This window comes from Hyla sarda, chromosome 1 (assembly GCF_029499605.1).
Source record: "Hyla sarda isolate aHylSar1 chromosome 1, aHylSar1.hap1, whole genome shotgun sequence".
Lineage (NCBI taxonomy): Eukaryota > Metazoa > Chordata > Amphibia > Anura > Hylidae > Hyla > Hyla sarda.
This window is the reverse complement of record NC_079189.1, coordinates 185,884,872-185,911,016: the sequence shown is the minus strand read 5'-3', so window position 1 is coordinate 185,911,016 and position 26,145 is coordinate 185,884,872. Positions and strand designations below refer to the sequence as shown.

The window sequence follows — 26,145 nt, the reverse complement described above, 5'->3', positions numbered from 1 at the left end:
AAAAGTAAGGAAAAAATTACTAAAATAAGGAATACATAAGCAAACATTGATAAACGTCCCCCATTCTTCTTTTGTATTTTATTTTATGTTTAGTACATTATTATGGTGGCAGCCATCTTACCTGATCTGTTTTCAATAGTATTTAGAGATTTCATACTTCATACTATACTCTAAGGAGTGTAAAATAATGCACATTAATACTTCCAATATAACTTTTTCCAACTGTTAACTGGAGGAGGGTCTGTTCTACACCCGGTACTATTCCTGAGAGCCATTCTGTAAGTGAAACCTTCAATCACTCTTATAGACTTCTCTTCACTGCGTGACTATGTAAATCATCCAAGCCATACTTTAAACCTCAGGGCAGCCAATCTCGTGCTTTAAGTTAGACCTAAATTTCCCCTCAGACAGGCCCTCCCAGTTCCTGCTATCACCTTTCTCAAGGGAACCCAAGCTATCTTGGCTCTGCTTTAGGCCCCCAGCAGACTCCATGTCACTGATTTCTCCTAAGGCTGATTGCACATACAGGCCATGCCACTTCTGTGACAGCCCACACCTATCCCTTTATATGTCCCTTCCTGTGGCTAGATTAATCCAGCCAACCAGATGAACCCCTTCCTGCATTCTCATGTACATGCATGTGATGAATACAGTGGTAAAATGTGTAGTGGGCTCAAGAACTGATTTCCACATGTGTCAGGTCCTGGCTGTACATTACATTACAATTGACACTTGCTGGCCATTTAACCCCATAGATGCCATGGTAAATAGCAAGCACAGCATCTAGGGAGGTATTTGACAGGTCCTATCACATTTCCTATTGTCACACCTGCTGAGGCCTCCTGATGTCCCTTATGACTGCCTTAGACGGGTCCCCTGTTACACTTTGTGAAAAGAGAGTGGCAGTTTTATAGGACACTGAAGTACATTGGTATTGCAGTGTACTGTATGAGCACTTAACCGGCCTAGCTTCAGCAATGCCTCCAGGTGCCTCCATCAGCATCTCACATTGTCCTAATGAGTGGCCCCATGCCACATAGGGCTTCTTGTCATAGTGGGAAGTGGTGGGCCAGGATCAGAATGTGGGGGTACCAAACCATATATATGTTATATAAAATGACATTTTATGGTATAATAAAGGATGCTGTTCCCTCAAAAAACAAGCTTCGCTGTTCAAATAAAAAGGCATGGCTTTTTACAAAATATACAAATATACAAAAATGGAAATTTGCATGGTCATAAAGTGGCAATGATTCCCATAGTCAACTTACTATCTGCTTCCCAGTTACATTCTTCAGGCCTTGTTATGCATTTTAACAATGCCATCTCATTCACCTCTAGGTCCCCCAAAAGAACACTAGGTAACCCAATTTGCAGGCTCTTCAAAAGACTCACTATGGCCTTCTGCCCACTGCCCATTTTTTGATGGGAAAGACACTCGAGTCTCCAGTCCTCTGATGCTCCTACAATGAACAAGCTGCTTTAGCATCTATCTGATCGACATGCCACTGATGGACAAGCCCAGACCTTACAATAACATAGACAAATGGCAGGACATAAGGGCACTACACATTTGTATGTCAAAATACACCTTTTTATTAGATCCACTGTGCCATTTCTATCAGTGGTGTGGCACAGCATTCTGGTGTCACAATGCACATATAACCACATCAGCACCAGACTGAGACTGGCACCTCCTCCTGTTTACTTACAGCTGAGAAACTACCATTCCCGCTGCCAGCTATCATGACAGGGATGGCAGCACTGCATCACATAAGAACAGCCTGTAATGTTAGATGGTGAGCGTCGGTTGATGTTGACCACTCTAAGTGGAAAAAGTATATATAGATGAAAAATTTAGATTTATGCTATTTGTTCCCAGTTGTTTGTCATACTGGTTAACATTGAAAGGGTTACAGACGGTTACCACCCACATAGACCATACAAGTAACATTTTACAAACACCTGTAACAACTGTGACATAAATTCGGATCCACTGCCATCTTGTGGCTAAAACTAAACACAATTCTCCTCATAGAGGAGAATTAGAGAAAGGAGATAGAAAGGCTAGCAAATGTTAGGACATTTGTGCCTGATTCCATAAAAGCCCTGGCCTCCCACCCATTAGTTGAGTTTGAGGAGTTACAAGTTTGAGTTGAGAGAGAGTCAGAGAGAGAGACCAGGACAGAGAGACAAAGCGGAATTTCTACCTAAGCCAAGACCCGCTGTCAGAATAGCAAAGTAGTAGCATAAGAGGGAAGTTTCATGGACTCCTTTGTACAGCAGACTGGATGCCTGACTAGCGGTCCTCGTTTGCTTTTTCACCTGTGAAGGTACTTCACACCTGGATACACCAAAGCAGATGTGTCACAGCTGGGCCAAATAAGTTGACATGGGATCCCTATGCAGTTCATCCAAGGACACCCCTGGGAAGATCTTGTACTGTCAGTCATACAATATGGCCTTAAGCAAGAGGAACTCAGGTCATACAGAGCACAGGAACAAGTCAGGTTATATGTTAATTGGGACCAAGAGAAGTCCTGGGATAGGCCCAACCACTGAGTTCAAAGCTCTAACATCATCAAGCACATCCCTAACTAAATTATCTTCACCAATCACATTGAAGCATCATCTCTTCTCTGCATGCACCTAAGTACCTTCTTTGGTGTGACAGGTTTGGAGCTAAGAACTGTTGTAAGATCTCTAATTTGTCTCTAAGAAAAATTGTGTTGCACCTTCTCTTCATCTCTTTGGGTTTAGTATCTGCACCTACACCATCAGGGGCACCCCAACTTCCATCTGCCAGCACACAGTACGAAGAGGTGCCACCTGAGGGACCCACCCACCTACAACATCCAGTGCAGATCCTCCAATGACAAAGGCTGTGTGTGCGAGGTAGATTGACATGGGACTGGTTGCCACTTGAGCCACCCGTGACCTACCAACACCATCAATCTAGTCCCAGCAGACCCACCCTGGGAGGCACACACACAGTACATTTAGAAAGTATTCAGATGCCTTTTCTTTTAACATTTTGTATTGTTGCGCTCTTGTGCTAAAATCAACAAAATTAAACTTTTGCCCCTTCAGTCTGCACTCAATACCCCATGATGTGAATGTAAAAACAGACATTTAGAATATATGCTAATTTCTTAAAAAGGAAAAGCTGATATTTGTATGAACATATAGATCCTTTACTCAGGACTTAGTTGAAACAGCTTTGGGGAGGAGGCCGCAAGGTTTGCACACCTGAATTTGGGGATGTTCTGCCATTCTTCTCTGCAGATTCTCTTATGCTCTAACAGGTTGGATGGAGATAGTCTATGGACAGCTATTTTTATGCCTCTTTATAGATTTTGATTTTAGATTGGGCTCAAGTCAGGTCTCTGGCTGGACCATCCAAGGATATTCAGAGAGTTGTCATTAAGTTACTCCTGTATTGTGTTGTTGAAAGGTGAACATTTTGCCCAGTTCGAGGTCCAGAGCACTCTAGACTAGACCAGAGAATCTTATTTCTTTAGGTGCTTTTTTTGGCAAATGCCAGGCAGGCTTCCATGTGTCTTTATTGTTGATATGCTTCTTTCTGGCCACTCTGTCATAAATCCCAGATTGGTGACGTACTGCAGTTATGGTTGACCATCTGGAAGTTTCTTGTATCTGCTCAAATGATAAATGGAGCTAAGCAAGGTTGACTGTTGGGTTATTGGTCACCTACTGTTACGCCGAGCGCTCCGGGTCCCCGCTCCTCCCCGGAGCGCTCGCTACACTCTCGCTCCCGCAGCGCCCCGGTCAGATCCACTGACCGGGTGCGCTGCGATACCGCCTCCAGCCGGGATGCGATTCGCGATGCGGGTGGCGCCCGCTCGCGATGCGCACCCCGGCTCCCGTACCTGACTCGCTCTCCGTCGGTCCTGTCCCGGCGCGCGCGGCCCCGCTCCCTAGGGCGCGCGCGCGCCGGGTCTCTGCGATTTAAAGGGCCACTGCGCCGCTGATTGGCGCAGTGGTTCTAATCAGTGTGTTCACCTGTGCACTCCCTATGTATACCTCACTTCCCCTGCACTCCCTCGCCGGATCTTGTTGCCATTGTGCCAGTGAAAGCGTTCCCTTGTGTGTTCCTAGCCTGTGTTCCAGACCTCCTGCCGTTGCCCCTGACTACGATCCTTGCTGCCTGCCCCGACCTTCTGCTACGTCCGACCTTGCTTCTGTCTACTCCCTTGTACCGCGCCTATCTTCAGCAGTCAGAGAGGTTGAGCCGTTGCTAGTGGATACGACCTGGTCACTACCGCCGCAGCAAGACCATCCCGCTTTGCGGCGGGCTCTGGTGAATACCAGTAGTGACTTAGAACCGGTCCACTAGCACGGTCCACGCCAATCCCTCTCTGGCACAGAGGATCCACCTCCTGCCAGCCGGCATCGTGACAGTAGATCCGGCCATGGATCCCGCTGAAGTTCCTCTGCCAGTTGTCGCCGACCTCACCACGGTGGTCGCCCAGCAGTCACAACAGATAGCGCAACAAGGCCACCAGCTGTCTCAACTGACCGTGATGCTACAGCAGCTACTACCACAGCTTCAGCAATCATCTCCTCCGCCAGCTCCTGCACCTCCTCCGCAGCGAGTGGCCGCCTCAGGCCTACGACTATCCTTGCCGGATAAATTTGATGGGGACTCTAAGTTTTGCCGTGGCTTTCTTTCACAATGTTCCCTGCACTTGGAGATGATGTCGGACCAGTTTCCTACTGAAAGGTCTAAGGTGGCTTTCGTAGTCAGCCTTCTGTCTGGAAAAGCTCTGTCATGGGCCACACCGCTCTGGGACCGCAATGACCCCGTCACTGCCTCTGTACACTCCTTCTTCTCGGAAATTCGAAGTGTCTTTGAGGAACCTGCCCGAGCCTCTTCTGCTGAGACTGCCCTGCTGAACCTGGTCCAGGGTAATTCTTCCGTTGGCGAGTACGCCGTGCAATTCCGTACTCTTGCTTCAGAACTTTCCTGGAATAATGAGGCCCTCTGCGCGACCTTTAAAAAAGGCCTATCCAGCAACATTAAAGATGTTCTGGCCGCACGAGAAATTCCTGCTAACCTACATGAACTCATTCATCTAGCCACTCGCATTGACATGCGTTTTTCCGAAAGGCGTCAGGAGCTCCGCCAGGATATGGACTTTGTTCGCACGAGGCGTTTTTTCTCCCCGGCTCCTCTCTCCTCTGGTCCTCTGCAATCCGTTCCTGTGCCTCCCGCCGTGGAGGCTATGCAAGTTGACCGGTCTCGCCTGACACCTCAAGAGAGGACACGACGCCGCATGGAGAATCTCTGCCTGTACTGTGCCGGTACCGAACACTTCCTGAAGGATTGTCCTATCCGTCCTCCCCGCCTGGAAAGACGTACGCTGACTCCGCACAAAGGTGAAACAGTCCTTGATGTCAACTCTGCTTCTCCACGTCTTACTGTGCCTGTGCGGATATCTGCCTCTACCTTCTCCTTCTCCACTAAGGCCTTCTTGGACTCCGGATCTGCAGGAAACTTTATTTTGGCCTCTCTCATCAACAGGTTCAACATCCCAGTGACCAGTCTCGCCAGACCTCTCTACATCAATTGCGTTAACAATGAAAGATTGGACTGTGCCGTGCGTTACCGCACGGAACCCCTCCTAATGTGCATCGGACCTCACCACGAAAAAATTGAGTTTTTGGTCCTCTCCAATTGCACTTCCGAAATTCTCCTTGGACTACCCTGGCTTCAACACCATTCCCCAACCCTGGATTGGTCCACAGGGGAGATCAAGAGTTGGGGTCCCTCTTGTTTCAAGGACTGCCTTAAACCGGTTACCAGTACTCCTTGCCGTGACCCTGTGGTTCCCCCTGTAACCGGTCTCCCTAAGGCCTATATGGACTTTGCGGATGTTTTTTGCAAAAAACAAGCTGAGACTCTACCTCCTCACAGGCCTTATGACTGTCCTATTGACCTCCTCCCGGGCACTACTCCACCCCGGGGCAGAATTTATCCTCTCTCTGCCCCAGAGACTCTTGCTATGTCTGAGTACATCCAGGAAAATTTAAAAAAGGGCTTTATCCGCAAATCCTCCTCTCCTGCCGGAGCCGGATTTTTCTTTGTGTCCAAAAAAGATGGCTCCCTACGTCCTTGCATTGACTACCGCGGTCTTAATAAAATCACGGTAAAGAACCGCTACCCTCTACCTCTCATCTCTGAACTCTTTGATCGCCTCCAAGGTGCCCACATCTTTACCAAACTGGACTTAAGAGGTGCTTATAATCTCATCCGCATCAGAGAGGGGGATGAATGGAAAACGGCATTTAACACTAGAGATGGACACTTTGAGTATCTGGTCATGCCCTTTGGCCTGTGCAACGCCCCTGCCGTCTTCCAAGACTTTGTTAATGAAATTTTTCGTGATCTCTTATATTCCTGTGTTGTTGTGTATCTGGACGATATCCTGATTTTTTCTGCCAACCTAGAAGAACACCGCCAGCATGTCCGCATGGTTCTTCAGAGACTTCGTGACAATCAACTTTATGCCAAAATGGAGAAATGTCTGTTTGAATGTCAATCTCTTCCTTTCCTAGGATACTTGGTCTCTGGCCAGGGACTACAAATGGATCCAGACAAACTCTCTGCCGTCTTAGATTGGCCACGCCCCTCCGGACTCCGTGCTATCCAACGTTTTTTGGGGTTCGCCAATTATTACAGACAATTTATTCCACATTTTTCCACCATTGTGGCTCCTATCGTGGCTTTAACCAAAAAGAATGCCAATCCTAAGTCATGGCCTCCTCAAGCGGAAGACGCCTTTAAACAGCTCAAGTCTGCCTTTTCTTCAGCTCCCGTGCTCTCCAGACCTGACCCATCTAAACCCTTCTAATTGGAGGTTGATGCCTCCTCAGTAGGAGCTGGAGCGGTCCTTCTACAAAAAAATTCTTCCGGGCATGCTGTTACTTGTGGGTTTTTTTCTAAGACCTTCTCTCCGGCGGAGAGGAACTACTCCATCGGGGATCGAGAGCTACTAGCCATTAAATTAGCACTTGAGGAATGGAGGCATCTGCTGGAGGGATCAAGATTTCCAGTTATTATTTACACCGATCACAAGAACCTCTCCTATCTCCAGTCTGCCCAACGGCTGAATCCTCGCCAGGCCAGGTGGTCTCTGTTCTTTGCCCGATTTAATTTTGAAATTCACTTTCGGCCTGCCGATAAGAACATTAGGGCCGATGCTCTCTCTCGTTCCTCGGATGCCTCGGAAGTAGAGCTCTCTCCGCAACACATCATTCCTCCTGACTGCCTGATCTCCACTTCTCCAGCCTCCATCAGGCAAACTCCTCCAGGGAAGACCTTCGTCTCTCCACGCCAACGCCTCGGAATCCTCAAATGGGGTCACTCCTCCCATCTCGCAGGTCATGCGGGCATCAAGAAATCCGTGCAACTCATCTCTCGTTTCTATTGGTGGCCGACTCTGGAGACGGATGTTGTGGATTTTGTGCGAGCCTGCACTGTCTGTGCCCTGGATAAGACTCCTCGCCAGAAGCCCGCTGGTCTTCTTCATCCTCTGCCTGTTCCCGAACAGCCTTGGTCTCTGATTGGTATGGACTTTATTACAGACTTACCCTCATCCCGTGGCAACACTGTTGTTTGGGTGGTCGTTGATCGATTCTCCAAGATGGCACATTTCATCCCTCTTCCTGGTCTTCCTTCTGCGCCTCAGTTGGCAAAACAATTTTTTGTACACATTTTTCGTCTTCACGGGTTGCCCACGCAGATCGTCTCGGATAGAGGCGTCCAATTCGTGTCTAAATTCTGGAGGGCTCTCTGTAAACAACTCAAGATTAAATTAAACTTTTCTTCTGCTTATCATCCTCAATCCAATGGGCAAGTAGAAAGAATTAACCAGGTCCTGGGTGATTATTTACGGCATTTTGTTTCCTCCCGCCAGGATGACTGGGCAGATCTTCTACCATGGGCCGAATTCTCGTATAACTTCAGAGTTTCTGAATCTTCTTCCAAATCTCCATTTTTCGTGGTGTACGGCCGTCACCCTCTTCCCCCCCTCCCTACTCCCTTGCCCTCTGGTGTACCCGCTGTGGATGAAATAACTCGTGATCTTTCCACCATATGGAAAGAGACCCAAAATTCTCTCTTACAGGCTTCATCACGCATGAAGAAGTTTGCTGATAAGAAAAGATGAGCTCCCCCCATTTTTTCTCCCGGAGACAAGGTATGGCTCTCCGCTAAATATGTCCGCTTCCGTGTTCCCAGCTACAAATTAGGACCACGCTATCTTGGTCCTTTCAAAATTTTGTGCCAGATTAATCCTGTCTCTTATAAACTTCTTCTCCCTCCTTCTCTTCGTATTCCTAATGCCTTTCACGTTTCTCTTCTTAAACCACTCATCATCAACCGTTTCTCTCCTAAACTTATCTCTCCCACTCCTGTCTCCGGTTCTTCAGACATCTTTCCTGTAAAGGAGATACTGGCCTCCAAAAAGGTCAGAGGAAAAACCTTCTTTTTGGTTGACTGGGAGGGCTGTGGTCCTGAAGAGAGATCCTGGGAACCTGAGGACAATATCCTAGATAAAAATCTGGTCCTCAGGTTCTCAGCCTCCAAGAAGAGGGGGAGACCCAAGGGGGGGGGGTACTGTTACGCCGAGCGCTCCGGGTCCCCGCTCCTCCCCGGAGCGCTCGCTACACTCTCACTCCCGCAGCGCCCCGGTCAGATCCACTGACCGGGTGCGCTGCGATACCGCCTCCAGCCGGGATGCGATTCGTGATGCGGGTGGCGCCCGCTCGCGATGCGCACCCCGGCTCCTGTACCTGACTCGCTCTCCGTCGGTCCTGTCCCGGCGCGCGCGGCCCCGCTCCCTAGGGCGCGCGCGCACCGGGTCTCTGCGATTTAAAGGGCCACTGCGCCGCTGATTGGCGCAGTGGTTCTAATCAGTGTGTTCACCTGTGCACTCCCTATGTATACCTCACTTCCCCTGCACTCCCTCGCCGGATCTTGTTGCCATTGTGCCAGTGAAAGCATTTCCTTGTGTGTTCCTAGCCTGTGTTCCAGACCTCCTGCCGTTGCCCCTGACTACGATCCTTGCTGCCTGCCCCGACCTTCTGCTACGTCCGACCTTGCTTCTGTCTACTCCCTTGTACCGCGCCTATCTTCAGCAGTCAGAGAGGTTGAGCCGTTGCTAGTGGATACGACCTGGTCACTACCGCCGCAGCAAGACCATCCCGCTTTGCGGCGGGCTCTGGTGAATACCAGTAGTGACTTAGAACCGGACCACTAGCACGGTCCACGCCAATCCCTCTCTGGCACAGAGGATCCACCTCCTGCCAGCCGGCATCGTGACACCTATCTTACCAGGGTCTTTCTCCCCTGATTACTTAGTTTGGTGGGAAGCCAGCAGGAGAAAGATTCCTGGTTGTTCCAAACTTTTTCCATTTAAGAATTAAAGAGGCCATTGTGCTCTTGGGAACTTTCAGTGCAGCAGATATTTTTATACCCTTCTCCAGATCTGTGTCTTCACATAAGCCTGTCTCTAAGCTCTACAAGCAGTTGTTTCCTTCTTATAGTTTGGCTTTTGCTCTAAGCAGTGAGACCTTTCATAGACAGTGCTGTGTCTTTCCCAATCCTGTCCAATCAACTGAATTTAACACAGGCGACCCAATCAAGGTGTAGAATCTCAGAACTGATCAAGAGAAATGGGTAGCAAAGGGTCTGAATAATTAATACAATTAAATGTTTAAAATATTCTTAAATTTTTGCAAACTTCTCAAATACTGTTTTTACTTTATTATTAATATTAACAAGTCACATGACATTGGGGAGAAAATGGATCTTTGGGCCCAATTTAGGGATGTACTCACTTTTGTTGTTTTAGACATTAATGACTGTGTTGTTATTTTGAGGGGGCACAACATTAAACACTGTTAGGGTGCTTTCACACTACGATTGTAGTGTACGGTTGCTGGTTGGGAGGGGCGAAAACCGACCACTCCCGTATACCAGCCGGATCCAGCCCGAACCCCATTCATTTCAATGAGCCGACCGGAGTCAAATGCTGACTCCGGTTGTCTCATTTTGTATACCACGGTTTTAGGTTCAGTCAGAAAACTGTATACGGGGCAAAAATGAAACAACCAGATCCAGCAACCGTACACTACAATCGTAGTGTGAAAGCACCCTTATACAGGCTGTGCACTCACTACATTACATTGTAGCAAAGTGTCATTTCTTCAATGTTGTCACATGAAAAGATGTAAAAAGATAAAAATATTTACAAAAATGTGAGGGGATTACTCACTTATGGGAGCTACTCTAAATATGGAATTAAAAACATGGATGCCTTACAGTGCAGTTACTATACCAGGACAGTCCAATAATATATAACCTTCATTTACATACAAATCACTAGAGAAATTGCTAGTACACAAGTATAGATCCCATAAAAGCAGAGAGAATAACAAATAGATTATATGGAAATAAAAAAGGCAGGAAAGAGAATGAAGGCTGATAAATGATACTTTCCAAAATCTGATTATGACCAAATAGCTAGGAGCATACCTAAAATCACATCCTATTAGTAGTCACAGTGCACAAGAAGCAATCCAAATGCAGAGATCCTGATGCACATTTTGGTCATGGGGGTTGCTGAGATGGTGTAAAAAGAGGCAAGCTATATGTGGTCCCAAATAGGTGCCAGCTGTGGTGTAAAAAAAGTTAATACGGTATGCCCATTACATGGTGTTCACTGACTCACATGCTTTGCCTCTGAGGTAGTCCTGATGATATCTTTTGAGTTATGCATTACTCTGGCTGTTATTTGGCCCTAATCCTATATGATACTGTGCAGCTTTTTTGAAGATATGTATAGTGTGCATAGGTAATCAGTCTTTTAAAGGGAAGTTGTTTTTTTTTTTTTTTTTATCTTAAGAGGAAAATACCATTTACACCTTTACCTTTACATTCATATTTCAGGGGTCCTGCTAAAGCCAGGAACATGGCTTATTTTGGAGAAGGTAAAGGACCGATCCATGTGGATAACGTTAAATGCACCGGAAATGAAAGATCCTTAGCAGACTGTATCAAGGAAGATATTGGAAAGCACAACTGTCGCCATAGTGAAGACGCTGGAGTGATCTGTGAATACTTAAGCAAGAAAATGACAGCTGTAGGACATAAAGGTGGGCTCTGCTTAACACTAGGTATTTCTTGGGGCAAGGAGGAGATGTATTTCACTAGATCTATTGCATTCACAGATCTGATCCTTAAAGGGCACTGTCATGAAAAAAAATAAAAACATTTGATATGTCATTAAGATTTATCAAAAGTTTTGATCAGTTGGGGTCATAGAGTTCAGACTGCTGGGAGAAGTGTGCACTAAGCGCTTTCTCTTTCTGCTCTATACAATGTGACCGAGATGGTCATAGAGCAGGGAGAGAAGCCCTCGGTTGGGGTCTGAACCTCACAATTTTTTTATGACAGGCACACTTTAAAGGACTGTTCCTATAAAAATATCTCATTCCCAGGATCCCAGTGGTCTCCAAACTGTAGTCTTAGACAATCAACGGCATGTTGGAGGTTGTCTTTTTGCATCTTCTGGAGGGGCACAATGTGAAGAACACTGCCCTAGGGAATGAGTGTCTGATCAGTGGAGGGGTCAGTGGAGGGGGCCACTGGGACCCCCTCCAATAATAAGAGTGGAGGTCCTATATTCCTTGTTAGGTTGGAGCTGCAGTTGGACATGTGTGCTGCCACGATTTAACTATATGGGTCAAATAAATATCCTGTGTGACAAACTCATACTAGCACATCATGTCTATGTTTGTGTTGTTATTAAAAATTAAATAAAAATTATAAAAAATACAAAAAAAAAATATGAATATCCATATAGCATTACACTCTTCCTGCCCATAGAGTTTATGAGTGTATTTTGTAGAAAAAAATCATTTAAAGGGGTACTCCAGTGAAAACCTTTTTTCTTTTAAGTCAACTGGTGGCAGAAAGTTAAACATATTTGTAAATTACTTCTATTAAAAAATCTTAATCCTTCCTGTACTTATTAGCTGCTGAATACTACAGAGGAAATTCTTTTCTTTTTGGAATGCTCTCTGATGACATCACGAGCACAGTTCTCTCTGCTGACATTATTATAATAATAATAATAATAATAATAACGCTTTATTTATTGTTGTCCTTAGTGGGATTTGAACCCGTCCCCAGCACTGCAAGGCAGGAGTGCTAACCACTGAGCCACCATGCTGCCCTTAGCATGCATCAGCTATGCATCTGCTACGCATAGTTGCTAAAATGGACAGAGATGTCAGCAGAGAGCACTGTGCTCGTGATGTCATCAGTGTTCCAAAAAGAAAGGAATTTCCTCTGTAGCATTCAGCAGTTAATAAGTACTGGAAGGATTAAGATTTTTTAATAGAAGTAATTTACAAATATGTTTAACTTTCTTCCACCAGTTGATCTAAAAGAAAAAAGGTTTTCACCGGAGTACCCCTTTAAGTACTTAATACATTAAAATAAAGAATAAATCAATAAAGAACAGTTAAATAGAAAAATAGTTCAAACTCAAAATATTTTACTGCTATGTACAAGAAAACATAGTAACATACAAGCTAAATATATGCAAAGTATAGAAACAATAGGAAAACATCCTGATCCATTCGATTTCAGTGTTGTGCAGAGATATAGGAGAAGAGCTCATTAAAAGCCGAGCAAAGTATTATAAATGTGCCTTCTATTTCTGATGATAGCGAAAGCACCTTCCTACATCTCTCAACCAAATGGAAATGTTTTTATTAAAAATGGCCCTGTCTTTTCTCTCTGTGCCTATAAGAAGTCCACAGGCAAATGAGTTCACTGTGTCTAGAGGAAGGTCAGAAACTTCATTTACTTGACATTCTCCTTAGTCACAGTCACAGCTGTTCTGCTGAAGCCTGTGGAGTGAAGAAACAAGAAGATACATTATTAACAGCCTCAATCAGAGACAAGTAGGCAACTGCCAAGTTACAGTACCAATTAAGAGTTGGGGGATGCTATGGGTGCCGTTGCTAGGCAATGATCCTATTTTTGTAGAATAAATGAAGTTTTGCACATCATAGATTTCTGCAAACAATAGAACTCTGAGGACAGAAGAAGCCATTCAGTTCACAGCATAAATAATTATCAGACTTTACAATTTCCCCGTTAGTCCTAACATGTAGGAAGTTGGAGAAACCTCTTTGTCACAGGAAAATGTTGTATCACATTAAGGACTGTGGACCCCATGCCCAATATGCACATGTATGACTGCCATGATGAGAAAGGTTTCCTAACATGTCCCTCTCTCATCCGTTCCCTTCTAACATGTGTCCCAGTTAGTGCACTTTCCTTATGGGCTTTTAGTTGGTCAACCATTTATCATTTATGTCACAATGGATATATTATTTAACCACTGATGTGCCCTGGAATCACTGCAGGACCCAGCTCTCGATCTTTCTGTGGAAGTTAAGAAGCTCAAAATGCAATTCCCTGTAGACATATGGGATGCCTGCATGTGTTCAATTTTTTTTATGCAGTTATGCAGTTTTTGAAACCAAAACCAGATGTGGATGATACGGAATTCACTTATATTGCATATATTCCTATTTGTAAGCCGATATAGGGACCTCAAAGTGTTATGCAGCTTATAAAGGGTGTCCCATGCATAACTAGAATATAAACCTATCAGAGCAAGGAACACAACTAAATAGAATAACATATTTATTGTTACACATGTTTAAAAACATAAACAAGAATAAATATAAAATGGGCCAGCAGCAGTTAGAAAAAACTGGTCATAGTGCAAGGCATATATCATAGTATATATTGGGGGCAAATGGACAGGAAAAAGTTCAATGTCCAGCAAAAAGGGCTAAGTCAAGCCTATTACATAAACAGGACATCACACTAGAACAAAAAAGATCCTACACACCATATAATAATATGCAGCAGGGAATTTTTAGACATCATATTGTCAACTCTGAGGGGTAAATGGGATAGGGACGGCGAATAGGTGTGCTCAAACAGAGTATTGTAGAGCCTCATCCAACCACCATCAGCTACAAGCTCAACCTATACAGATCCCATGCACCATTATGAGTAAACAATATGCTGTACTTACATGCCCAGAACTATGACCCCCCTACACCGTTTCGCTTTATGCTTCTTCAGGGAGTCAATATTCCTATTTGTTTCTTCAAAAACGGCATCAAATTATTTGAAGCTAAAACAGATTTAAACCTGAACTACTATTGGGCTCACTGTCCAGGAATAAAGGTTGAAAACAGTGTTCTCTTTGAGTTGGGAATTCTGGAATTTTGAAAGGTTGGCCACTTTTTACATGTTTATTGAACCATATATTAACCATTATAATGTGGGACTATAATGGCTTCACTGGTACCCTGTTATATGGTCCCCAAATCCCCTGTCCATGTTTACTGTCCAGACAGCTCATCCATCCATCAGATGGCACCCTATGGAGGAGCATGCAACACACACGTCACCCTGTTTTCTTCAGGGTGTACAAGTGCACGTGAGTGCAGTTGAGGAACGAATTGAGGCAGAAATGGTCCCATGCTTCTCCATGGGGTGCTAGCTTATGGACAGATGAACTGTCTGGATGGCAAAGCAACATGGGGGATTGAGGAGGGTGGAACTGTATTGTTCTACATAATAGGTCGCCATTTAAATTATATATTTTTTAATGTATTAAAACATTTTTTTAAATACTTTTTACAAAAATATGGGAATAATAGTACGCAATTATTATTTGCGTACTATTATTCCCATATTTTTGTAAAAAGTATTTAAAAAAATGTTTTAATACATTAAAAAATATATAATTTAAATGATATTTTACCTCTAAGCATCATTTTCAAACTAAATCTATTATATGAATATTTAATGCATATTGCACAATATTTATAAATGTATCAAAGCATCAGTGGGGAGGGAGGATTGGGGATATTTTGAGAAAATCTTTCACCTTCTTTATGAAAGGGGATCACTTCTCACTCCTTACATACTCCTCACTACTTAATTATTAGCAAGTGAAGAGGGAGGCATTGAGCTTTACTCCTTGGTCCACCAAGAGATCCATACATTTCTTTTAAAGGGATACTCCGCACCCCTAGACATCTTATCCCCTATTCAAAGGACAAAGGATAGGGGATAAGATGTCAGATAGCGGGGGTCCTGCTGATGAGGACCCCAGGGATCTCGGGTGCAGCACCCACCTGTACGGCTTCCACCTCACACCGGCAATGCTGGAGGCTTCGGATCCCGACCACAATGGCGGAAGAGCGTGACGTCACGACTCTGCCCCATTTGACGTCACACCCCACCCCCTCAATGCAAGTCTATGGGAGGTCCGTCACGCCCCAGCGGGACCCCGGCGATCTGAAATCTTATCCCCTATCCTTTGGATAGGGGATAAGATGTCTAGGGGTGTGGAGTACCCCTTTAAAAGACTTCCATGCAGAGAAATGGCATCTGCTTCCCTGGCTAATAACTCACAATCGCAGCAAGTCTCAGGAGTGAGACCCAGTGCCATCAACACATTTTGACATGTCTGATTGACATGTCAAAAGTTGCTTATGGTGACAGTAAGGTATTAAGGGAAGCTATCACTCCATTTGTGACATGACAATTTGAAATGTCAGAAGTTTTGGTTGGTGGGATTTTTAGTGCTATGATCTCTAACAATTGCTAAAATGAAGGTAGAGAAAAGCTGAGCTGAGTGCTGTGCTCCCCCTTCATTTATGATTAACACTTCTTGTATAGCTGACAGAGAAGTGTGATGACTACTATGGTCATTGACAAAAAAAAAATTCTAAATAAATAAACATGCTGGATATGATGTTTATTTTGGTTCCCAAGAATAAGTACCGTAATAAAAAAGTCAGATGTAACCCAAAATAGTACAAACCTAGTTGTCCTACAGAAACCCTCATATAGCTATGTCAACTAAAAAGTAAAAAAAAATATAGAGCTTGGAAAATGGTGACACAAAAAACTTTTTATTCTGTATGGTGGTAAAATACTTTAACAACTATGTAAATTTAGTATCGTTGTAACTGCAGAGACCTGAGAATAAACCTAACATACTTTTTAAACAGCATAGTGAATACTGTATATTAGAAAAAATAATAGTAAAATGGCTGATATAAGTCACTAGGGATTGTCCCGATGGCTCATGGCTCAGGCAACTTTCATAGTTCCCTAAATCTGCAAATCCCATTATTCCCTGTGGCCTATCATGAAACTGATAGAACTAAAGGGGACACTTTCAATAACTAAATATGCCTCTTGTCTCCCCTCTCCTATTCATGATGGGACATGATCAATCATATGGCCTTACAGGGCTGGCACTTTCTCTAGTCTATAACTAAGCCAACGCCTCGCAGTCATTTGATTGGTAACAGAAGGGGAGAGGAGCCCTCCGTTTCATTCATTTGTTTTTTTTTATTGCCTCTGGATAACCCCTACAAGCCTAAAACAAATTATATCACTGAGAGGTTAGATGCATTTAAATAACCTCATTTATGCACAAATTGCAACAGTTTTTGAGTTTTTCCACTTCTAATGCGATTGTTAGATGGTTAAAGAAATAATTGAGGCAAATCCCAATCTGTGTGCCGTTTACTGCTCCCTCAGTCCCTTCACTATGTATAGGTTTCGTCAGGAGTATTTTTGTTTTTTTTTAATACCTGAGTGGAATTGTTTTTTTTTTATAAAATTGTGTTAGGGTCCTTTAAAAAAAAAAAAATAAATCAAAGCCTATTCACCTGACCTGATCCATCCCAACTGCAGTTCCAACAATTCCCTGTCCCTGCTGCTCACAACTTTCTCTGATGTGTCAACCCTGTAAAGAATCACTGACTGAAATCTGTCACTACTGTGGGTTCTGATTGGCTGAGCAGGCACTTCCTGCAGGGTTGACAAGTCAGAAAAGCAGAGAACAGCAGTGACCAGGAACCAGCTGAGAGGACTGGGAAAGTGAGTATACTTATTTTTTATTTTTTTTGTAGCACCTGGAAAAGGGTTCTGAATGACTTATTAAGGATTGTTATATTTCTGTATTATTATTGTAAGAGAGGTTCAACTTTATGGACCAATCTTTTTTTAACCGACTACTACTTAACTGTATAACTATATTACACTTTTTTTATTGACTAAAGCTACGAGAAGCATCAGCATGCAAATTTGATGAACTCAAAAAATACTTCAGACCTACAGGCAGGACACATTTAAGTGTAGATGCAAAAGATCAAAGTACTTTGCAATTTCCTTTCCAGTTCCATACAAAACCACTGTGATAGAACAAAAGATACAATCTACAACCTCCATTATTATTATTAATGTTTTGCTATTTTTGCTACATCTGCAAGTTTAACAAGGCAGTAAAATTGATAGATGTGTTTTATTGTCCATGAAAGATTATACTTTAAAGGGGGTCAAGAATTGTGTAAATGAAACACCCCAGGAGCTCTGTTAAATTGTTTCTTTTGTTTTCTGTTTTAAATTGTTTATTAAAGTCTATCCGGTAATCCATTTGTACAATATCATAGCAATTTTAACTAAGCCAGCAGGTTTTCTGCTTTATTTGGCAATTACATACATGGATGTCTCATTCTACAGATGGAAAGTACTATTAAAATGAATAATACAAGGCAGTCAAAAGCAGGTTTGCTTGTGCACTGGGTATTATTACCGAACCAAAATAGAGATGGGAAGTACAAATGTGTTTACAAAAAAAAAAATTCTTATACCCCATGCGGCAAATTGCCAACCGGGGCTTCATTTTACCATCACAGTAAAACAGCAGTCTTTTAGTCTGCTTTTAAGGTTGCATTTTAAATATATTTTTTAATGTCCTGCATATTATATGGTTGTCTAGAGGTCTTCTTCTACCTATTCTGACTAAATAATAGTACCAGTGATCACACTCATTGCATAAAAGACATAAGGTAAGATACCTATGCACATTATTTCTAACAATTTTCCAGTATGTAATTATATTATATATTAAATAACAAATATTTACTTGTTTGTTTTTAATAATGTTGTTTTGCAGAATCCTCACTTGTCTGTGGGATTCGGTTGCTACATCGACGTCCAAAGCGTATTATTGGTGGGAGAAATTCTTTACGGTAAGAGAACACTGATCAACACTGACAGTACCAAAAAAGTAAATGTGTGTGTATATATATATATATATATATATATATATATATATATATATATATATCAAAGTAGAACAAGTAAACAAGTAAAACTCAGAAAGGGCCTGGATAAAATATTGGCTGGCCAAGGGCAAACACACAGTAACATTGAGGTTGGTTCTTAAAGCTGGTACAAGCCGATGAACACCAGAACGTATTTATTTTAGACCCTTGGGGGGGGGGAGATTTATCAAAACCTGTCCAGATGAAAAGTTGCTGAGTTGCCCATAGCAACCACTTGGATCACTTCTTTCATTTTTCAGAGTCCTTTTCAAAAATGAAAAAAGGAATCTGATTGGTTGTTATGGGCAACTCTGCAAGTTTTCCTCTGGACAGTTTGTAATAAATCTCCCCCTTTGTTTTTACATGTAGATGGCTCACATCTCTCCAAATAAAACTAGAGATCCTACCTTAGATTTTTTTTTAGCTTTGGAAATATCAGTTGTACCATCACATCCAAATTCCAAAACATATGGATCCAATGAAGACATTTCTAATGAACGAAGTATACAACTGGACTGGACTGGTTAATGTCCTCCTAATTTCGGAACAAATGGCTAAGGCTGTGGTTTTTTTTTTCCATTTCTCTTTAAAAAAAAAAATAAGCACCATACTGCAGTCTTTCTGCGGCGTATCCGCAGCTTAAAATGGGCTGGGGATCTGCTCATGTGAATGTACCCTCAGGGTGAGGCTTAGCTAAGGAGTAATGCTTAGGGTGAAAATACACTATCCTTTTGCATTTCAGTTGTGTTGCAGCTGCGGGGTGATTGACAGTTTTTGATATGACAGCCTACAGCTGGAACTCCACTGAGGTTTTTTTGTGCGAAAATGCCGTCAAAAACGCCAATTTTCCCACACGGCGTTTTTTCAGTGAAAAAACGCTGCGTCCAGATGGTAGCTGCAAGTCAATGGTAAACTGCAAAATGCCAGATTCACTTGGCATTTTTCAGTTTGGCATTTTTTTAAATCCTTTTGCCGTTTTTCAGCAATTTCGGGCTCAGAGGCTGGATTTTCAAAACGCCTGCCAAAACCTAGTTTGGCGTTTTTTGCCCTGAAATCGTGGCGTTTTCATCCCATAGAAGTTTATGGGAGAGCAAAAACGCCAAGAAAAACGCCATGTTGGTTTAAAATTTTGCGTTTTTTCAGGCGTTTTTTATTCTTTTTTGGACTTTAGCGATCAAAAAAAATTATGGAGATTCCTTTTTTATTAAAATTTCGTAGGGTACCATAAAAAAAAAATGTATAAAAAAGATACAGTAGTGATGGAAAAAAATTGTTCCTAACGAAATGTACCGTATCTTTTTTATTACGAAATGTTTATACATTTTTAAACAAGGATCAATTTATGTGAGCGGGTAGTACTACTAATCCCAGCATGGACCACACTGTTCCATGATGGGAGTAGTAGTTACCTGTACTTATTGACAGATCGCCTGTTGCGATCCTCCTATATAATGTATAGATGCGGTGGCCGCTCTTCTCTGGTCCCCTGCACTGACGTATATACACATATTCATATTTCCCGTAGAGAGCTGTGATTGGTCAGCCAATCACAGCTCTCTGTGAGAAATCAGAATGTGTATATATACGGCGTGCAGGGGACCATAGGAGAGCGCCGGCCGCTGCATCCATACATTATACAGAAGCATCACAGCGGGTGTCAGGAGTGATACCCGCAGTGATCTTTCCTTAACTACAAGTACTACTACTCCCAACATGGAGTACACTCTGCTCCATGCTGGGAGCTGTAGTACCTGCATTAATAGACAAATCACAGCGGGTGTCAGAAGTTACACTCGCTGCGATATGTCTATTAATGCAGGTACTACAGCTCCCAGCATGGAGCAGAGTGTGCTCCATGTTGGGAGTAGTAGTGCCTGCTAAAGGACGCATCACAGTGGGTGTCACTACTGACACCCGATGTGACCGTCCTGTCAATAGCAGAGATGCAGAGCGGCTGTATACATCGCTCGCATCCCTGCTCTGTACTGTACTCCGGGCCGACCGCTCATTCATTCATCTTTTCCTCAGAGCTGAGATTGGCTGAAACCATCCGGCCAATCACAGTTCTGGGCCAGTGATGTGAATAGAGCAGAGATGTGAGCGCTGTATAGAGCCACATCACTGCTATATTATGGACGATCGCATCGGGTGTCAGACTGACACCCGAGGCGATATATCTATAGTACAGGTACTACTACTCCCATCATGGAACAGTCTTGTTCCATGCTGGGAGTAGTAGTACTACATTAAAAAAGTGAACAAAAAGAGAGAAAAAAATAGTTAAACACACACACTTTATAAAAAAAATGTATAAAAATTTTGTTATAAAAAATAAACATTTAGTTAAATACATTTTACATCCCTACTGCATCTTTTTTTTTTTTTTGGTACCCAACTATTTAAAAAAAAAAAAGCAAAAGGGGCCAAAAACGGCAAATTCCACACAAAGGTAAAAACGTCAGGAAAAACGCCAAAATGCAGGGAAAAACTGTGGCAGTTTTTCTGACGTTTTTATGCCACAAAAATCCCAGGGCAAAAATCTCAGTGGAGTCCTAGCCTAACTGCTAAATAGCAAAACAAGCAAATATGTAAAGTAGCAGCATTTTAAATGCAGTTATGTCATAATGTCAAATGCAACACAACTGCACCACAACCTGACCTCTGTATTGGTACTTGGTGTCCGTTGTAGACAGAGCAGTAAATGTAGGTTTTTGAAGATAAGGTTTGGAAATCTCCTTGAACACACAATTCTTAATGTACACAATCCTCAACAAAGACAACCCAGCACTGCTACTTCGCTATCCACTAATCCGCTATGTTCTTCTCTATAAGACCTTCTTGGTGCTCACATGAGACAGTCCAATACATATTCCATAGTAGGCAATAAAAGAATGGAGCACTCACCAGGTCATTTGGTGTCAGCAATGACGAAGCGCTGATTGCGCGATACGGACCGTCGGCCAACCCTCTCCGCCACCCCTCTGTTTCTGTCTGCTCTCCCACAAATGTTTGTACGCTGTCAAGCTTACATGAAATAAAGAAGCTTGCTGACACTGAATGACCTGGTGAGTGCTCCATTCTTTTATTGCCTACTATGCAATAATTCTTAATAGTTTTTAACAGTTTTAGGCTACCTTCACACTGCCGCTATGCCCCATCCCGTTAAGGGTCCGTTAGGCTCTTTTTTTTTCTTTGCGCTTAACAGACCCTGAACGGGTTAAAGCACAGCGGGCACTGCCGGGTCCTGACGAATCCCATTGACTTTGCATGGGGTCCGTCAGATGTCCATTATTTTGGGGGAATTGAGGGGAGCAAAGTACTGGACATGCAGTAATTTTTTTCTCCACTCAAATCCCATGATTTTGTAATGGAACTTCCTTTAACAGAGCTCAGCGGCAGTGTGAAAGTAGCCTTAGTAATACTATGAGACAGAATAGGATATAGAATACAATAAGACTTTTTTAAGTTTGGAATTTTTTGTTATTGTTGAGTCCTTAGTGCTGTAAACATTCTAATAAGCGTTTCTGAAGAACATTGGTAGAGTTAGCTTTTTCAGATTGCTGTTCTTGTCTGACTGGTCTATCTGAACTATTCCGATCTCACCATATAAATACATGCTTGTATGATAAAAACATCCTATGCTGCCATTGTTCTCTAGTATTGTTTTCTACCATTACATTATTTAAAATGGATATTCTCTTCTAATGACAAAATGATGAACAGTGATGTAAAAAGTTGTGAAGGGTTGAATGAGTTATTGGGCATACCGCACTTGTTATCAAGTAAAACATCTCTGTACAAGTGAATGCATTTCCAGCTGCCTCCACACTGTTGATTATATAGAATTTCACTAACAGCCTGTATTTTCCAGAACAGTATTCTCATTCAGTTTAATAAGAGAGGGTTATTTTTTTCCACATAGGGGTGGCTGGCCCTGGCAGGTAGCTCTGCGGCTGAAATCGTCTCAGAGTGATGGCAGATTGTTATGCGGAGCCACTCTCATTAGCAGCTGCTGGGTGCTCACTGCAGCACATTGCTTCAAGAGGTAAGTCAGGAAGAGCAGGTGGATCAGTGCAGACAAAGTCCAGACACATTGGGTCGCAATACTCTTTTCGAATAAATGCCAACTGTATTTTTTTTTTAAAGCATTTAAAAATATTATTTAAATAGATGAAAGTAAGAATGCATGCTGGGAACCATAAGCCTGTTCAACAAAAGCTGTACATAGGAAAGAAGTGGGAGGATAAGAGGAATATGGAATGTGACAAGGCAATTCTCAGTGTAATTCTGACCAGTATAGGCAAACTTTTAAAACGAGGAAAAAGACAGAAGGGAAATCTAGCCACTTTATCTTTTCCAATCAGTTTTTACTTTTACATAAAGTATAATAAAAGACTAAAGAAGGTGTAACACATACTGTATTCTCTAACAGTTCTTCTGAACCAAACATTAGTTACCAGAGATCTATGAGCTAAATTCAGTTCACATGTATGACAGGGAGCTGTATAATGCCGTCCTTAAAGGGTTATTCTGGTATAACAATTTTTTTTTTATATAAGGCTATCACCAATATATATATATATATATATATATATATATATATATATATATATATATATAAAACTTACCAATATAGTGTTATCACATATTGTACTGGCTTCAGCATGTTTTTGAATGGTTGACAGGAAGTGGTGGAAGTGAAGTTCTTTCATTTTCAGTGTGGTATTGTCTCCAGCTCCCTGGCTCCTCCTACTCAAGATAATGCATCATGATCTGTAGTCTCAGAAGGTGTATTTACAGCATCCTGCTTTGTCATGAATGATGCCACAGGCAGAGGAGCTGGCAGGGAAGGAATGCAGTAGGTGCTGCAGCTTCACTGATTGTGTGATAGTCTGCTGTGAAATTAGATCTTCTTCTCTGGGTGAGGAACTGGTAGGATTGCTGTGGGACAAAATCATGCAGGGTAGAAGGTTTGTGATGAAAAGATGAGGAAAACAAATGCTCAACCAGACTAAGACCCCCAAAACAATTACATTTTGTTTGTGGTTTCAGAACTGAGACAGGTAAGCAATGTATATGCTTCTGCAGCATTTATATAGATTTACCTGTTGTCAGACTACCAATTTAAAGGTAATCATCTTTCCATCCCCTAAACTGCTCACAATGTTATAAGTCATGTAAGCCATGGTACACATTGCACCAGGATTTTGATTCATTTAAAAAAAAAAAAAAAAAAGTAAATCAATTCCTATATATTTAGCACCAATAACCATAAATGTATTATGTGGACTGTGCCACTCCATTGAAGTCCCTGGAATGGATGCTGATTAGAGATGAGCGAACTTACAGTAAATTCGATTCGTCACGAACTTCTCGGCTCGGCAGTTGATGACTTTTCCTGAATAAATTAGTTCAGCTTTCCGGTGCTCCATTGGGCTGGAAAAGGTGGATACAGTCCTAGGAGACTCTTTACTAGGACTGTATCCACCTTTTCCAGCCTACCGGAGCACAGGAAAGCTGAACTAATTTATGCAGGAAAAGTCAGCAACCGCGGAGCCGAGAAGTTCGTGACGAATCAAATTTACTGTAAGTTCACTCATCTCTAGTGCTGATAGGTTTCCATGACAGGTGCTGTCCAATAAGAATATCCCCAGGTATGCCATCAGTTTTACACTAATCTAAAAAGGAATGTGAGAGCGCTCCATGGTGCATTAGAAGAGATACAAATAAATAAAAAAGGCTAGGCATGAAAGCCACTCACCCCAAACTGTTGTGTAACAACATACAAGACAATGGTATGCGTGTAGAGTAAATGAGCAATCCGCTGCCAACTGGCTGGTATGGTTCCAAGGAAAGATATGGCTTCAAACAGGATGCCGGCTCCACGAGGCGCAGGATAAACTCATGCCTGATGAAGCTGCGAGATTGTAGTGAAACGCGTTGCATCTTGGGAATAAACCACCTCCCTTTTTATCTGGTATTATGCTGAGTCTCGTGGAGCCGGCGTCCTGTTTGAAGCCATATCTTTCCTTGGAATCAGTTTTACACTGACAGACATAATACACTGCAATATGAAGGGATGGCATTGTATTTTCGATATGAGTTGTCCAATATAGTCAGTATAGTTCCCATAATTAATCAATATCACTGCAACTGTTGTGACCCGTTCTATAAAACACTGGATGGTGGAATAGTGTTACTAGAAAATAATAAAAGTTAATCACTAAGGGGGACATTTATCAAAACCTGTGCTGAGGAAAAGTTGCCCAGTTGCCCACAGCAACCTATCAGTTTGCTTCTTTCATTTTTAAATAGGCCTCTGAAAAATGAAAGAATCTGATTGGTTGCTATGGGCAACTGGTCAATTTTTCTTCTGCACAGGTTTTGATAAATCTTCCCCTAAGGTCTTGTATTGAGAAAACAGTGTTATGGCTCTTAGAATTGGGCAACGCAAATTCATTTTTCCTTTTTTATTTTTTTTGCAAAAATTCCTCTGACACGCTCACTTTAAAGCATTAGTGGCCATTCACACTATGGAATTTCTGTGCCAAATGTCCACAAGAAAAGTCTGCTTGTTGTAAACTCCTGTTGATCTCAGCGGGATTATGTTGCTCTGTTCGCATTACTAAAGTTCCTTAGCAGAACTTCCTATGTGGACTTGTTTTTCAATGAAAATTAAATATGTTCAATAATAAGGCAAAATTCGCTGAAGAAATCCAGGCACTGTGCTGTACTGAATAGGAGGGCACTTCCAATTTCATTAGATGCTGCTGTAAACGGAGTGCATAATATTCAATACCACAGCCAGCATAATAGAATAATTATTACATACATGTGATATGTAATAGTTATTCTATTATGTTGGTTGTGGTATTGAATATTATGCACTGAAAGAGTTAAACTTCTAATGTAAATGGGAAACACCCCCTCGTTGACACAGGTGTTTTTTTTTACCTGCAGACCGGAAGGGGTTGGCTTCCTATGTATATATTCTAGCTGTTAGTCAGTATTGGGTATGTCAGCTGAAGAAGGCTAATCAGCCGAAACTTGTCCTGCGTGTCGCAATATTACCTGTAAAGATGCCTTATGAATAAACACTAAGGTGATTGAAGCATAGTGTGAGTGCTGGGATTTTCTGCCTTTCCTATGTAGGGATCAAATGAGCCGGAATGACGGACGGAGGTCCCCTCACCATTCTCAGCCGCTCTCTAGGAGTCTCCTTTTCTGGTCTGTTAGAGAGCAGACCAGAGAAGAAGACCCTGGGAGAGCAGCTGAGGAAGGTGGGGGGACTGATTGCCAATAATACTGATCAGTACTATGTCTATAAATAGCACTGAACAGTATTAGCAATCTATGGAAACATAAAAATTGTAAAATAAATGTTAAAAAAAAAGTTTTAAATAATGAGACTAAGCCCCTCCCCAATAAAAATTTGAATTGCCCCTTTTACCCTAAAAACCGTAAAAAATGAATTAATAAACTTATTGAGTATCACAAGTGTGTAAATGTCCAAACTATCAAAATATAATGTTAAAGAGTACTTGTCATTAAGTGGTCACCCCTCCCCCTATTCAATCCCCCACCCTGCTAACCACCCCCCAATCTTAATTTAAATTTTTTTTGGTGTTTTTAACCTTTTAATTTCTCCCCGGTCTTCAGCTCACTGTTAGTGGTCAGGAAGGGGTGTTCCTCTACAGTTGCGACGTCATCTGAAGCCGTGCCAGAGTAAATATCTGCCCTTACTTTTCTATGCTGTGATCGAACATGATTAACAGGGCAGAGAGCAAACGCCGTGTATAGCTGAGGTCCTGCCCGCACTTCCTGACTTTGGTTTCATGCCCGGCCGGCATGAGACCAAAGCCAGGTCTGCTGGAGACACTGAATGCGGCT

The 26,145-nt window shown here is 42.5% G+C and overlaps 1 protein-coding gene across 2 annotated transcripts in view; it reads left to right on the top strand.

The window, feature by feature from the left end:
• Window positions 1–26,145, top strand: part of PRSS12 (serine protease 12) — a 171,673-nt gene that overhangs the window by 114,122 nt on the left and 31,406 nt on the right. For both annotated transcript variants that reach the window (XM_056565621.1, XM_056565631.1), the window contains exons 9-11: window positions 10,976–11,181; window positions 18,105–18,180; window positions 22,178–22,300. In XM_056565621.1, coding sequence (XP_056421596.1) covers window positions 10,976–11,181; window positions 18,105–18,180; window positions 22,178–22,300 — 405 coding nt within the window. The remainder of the gene's footprint in view (window positions 1–10,975; window positions 11,182–18,104; window positions 18,181–22,177; window positions 22,301–26,145) is intronic.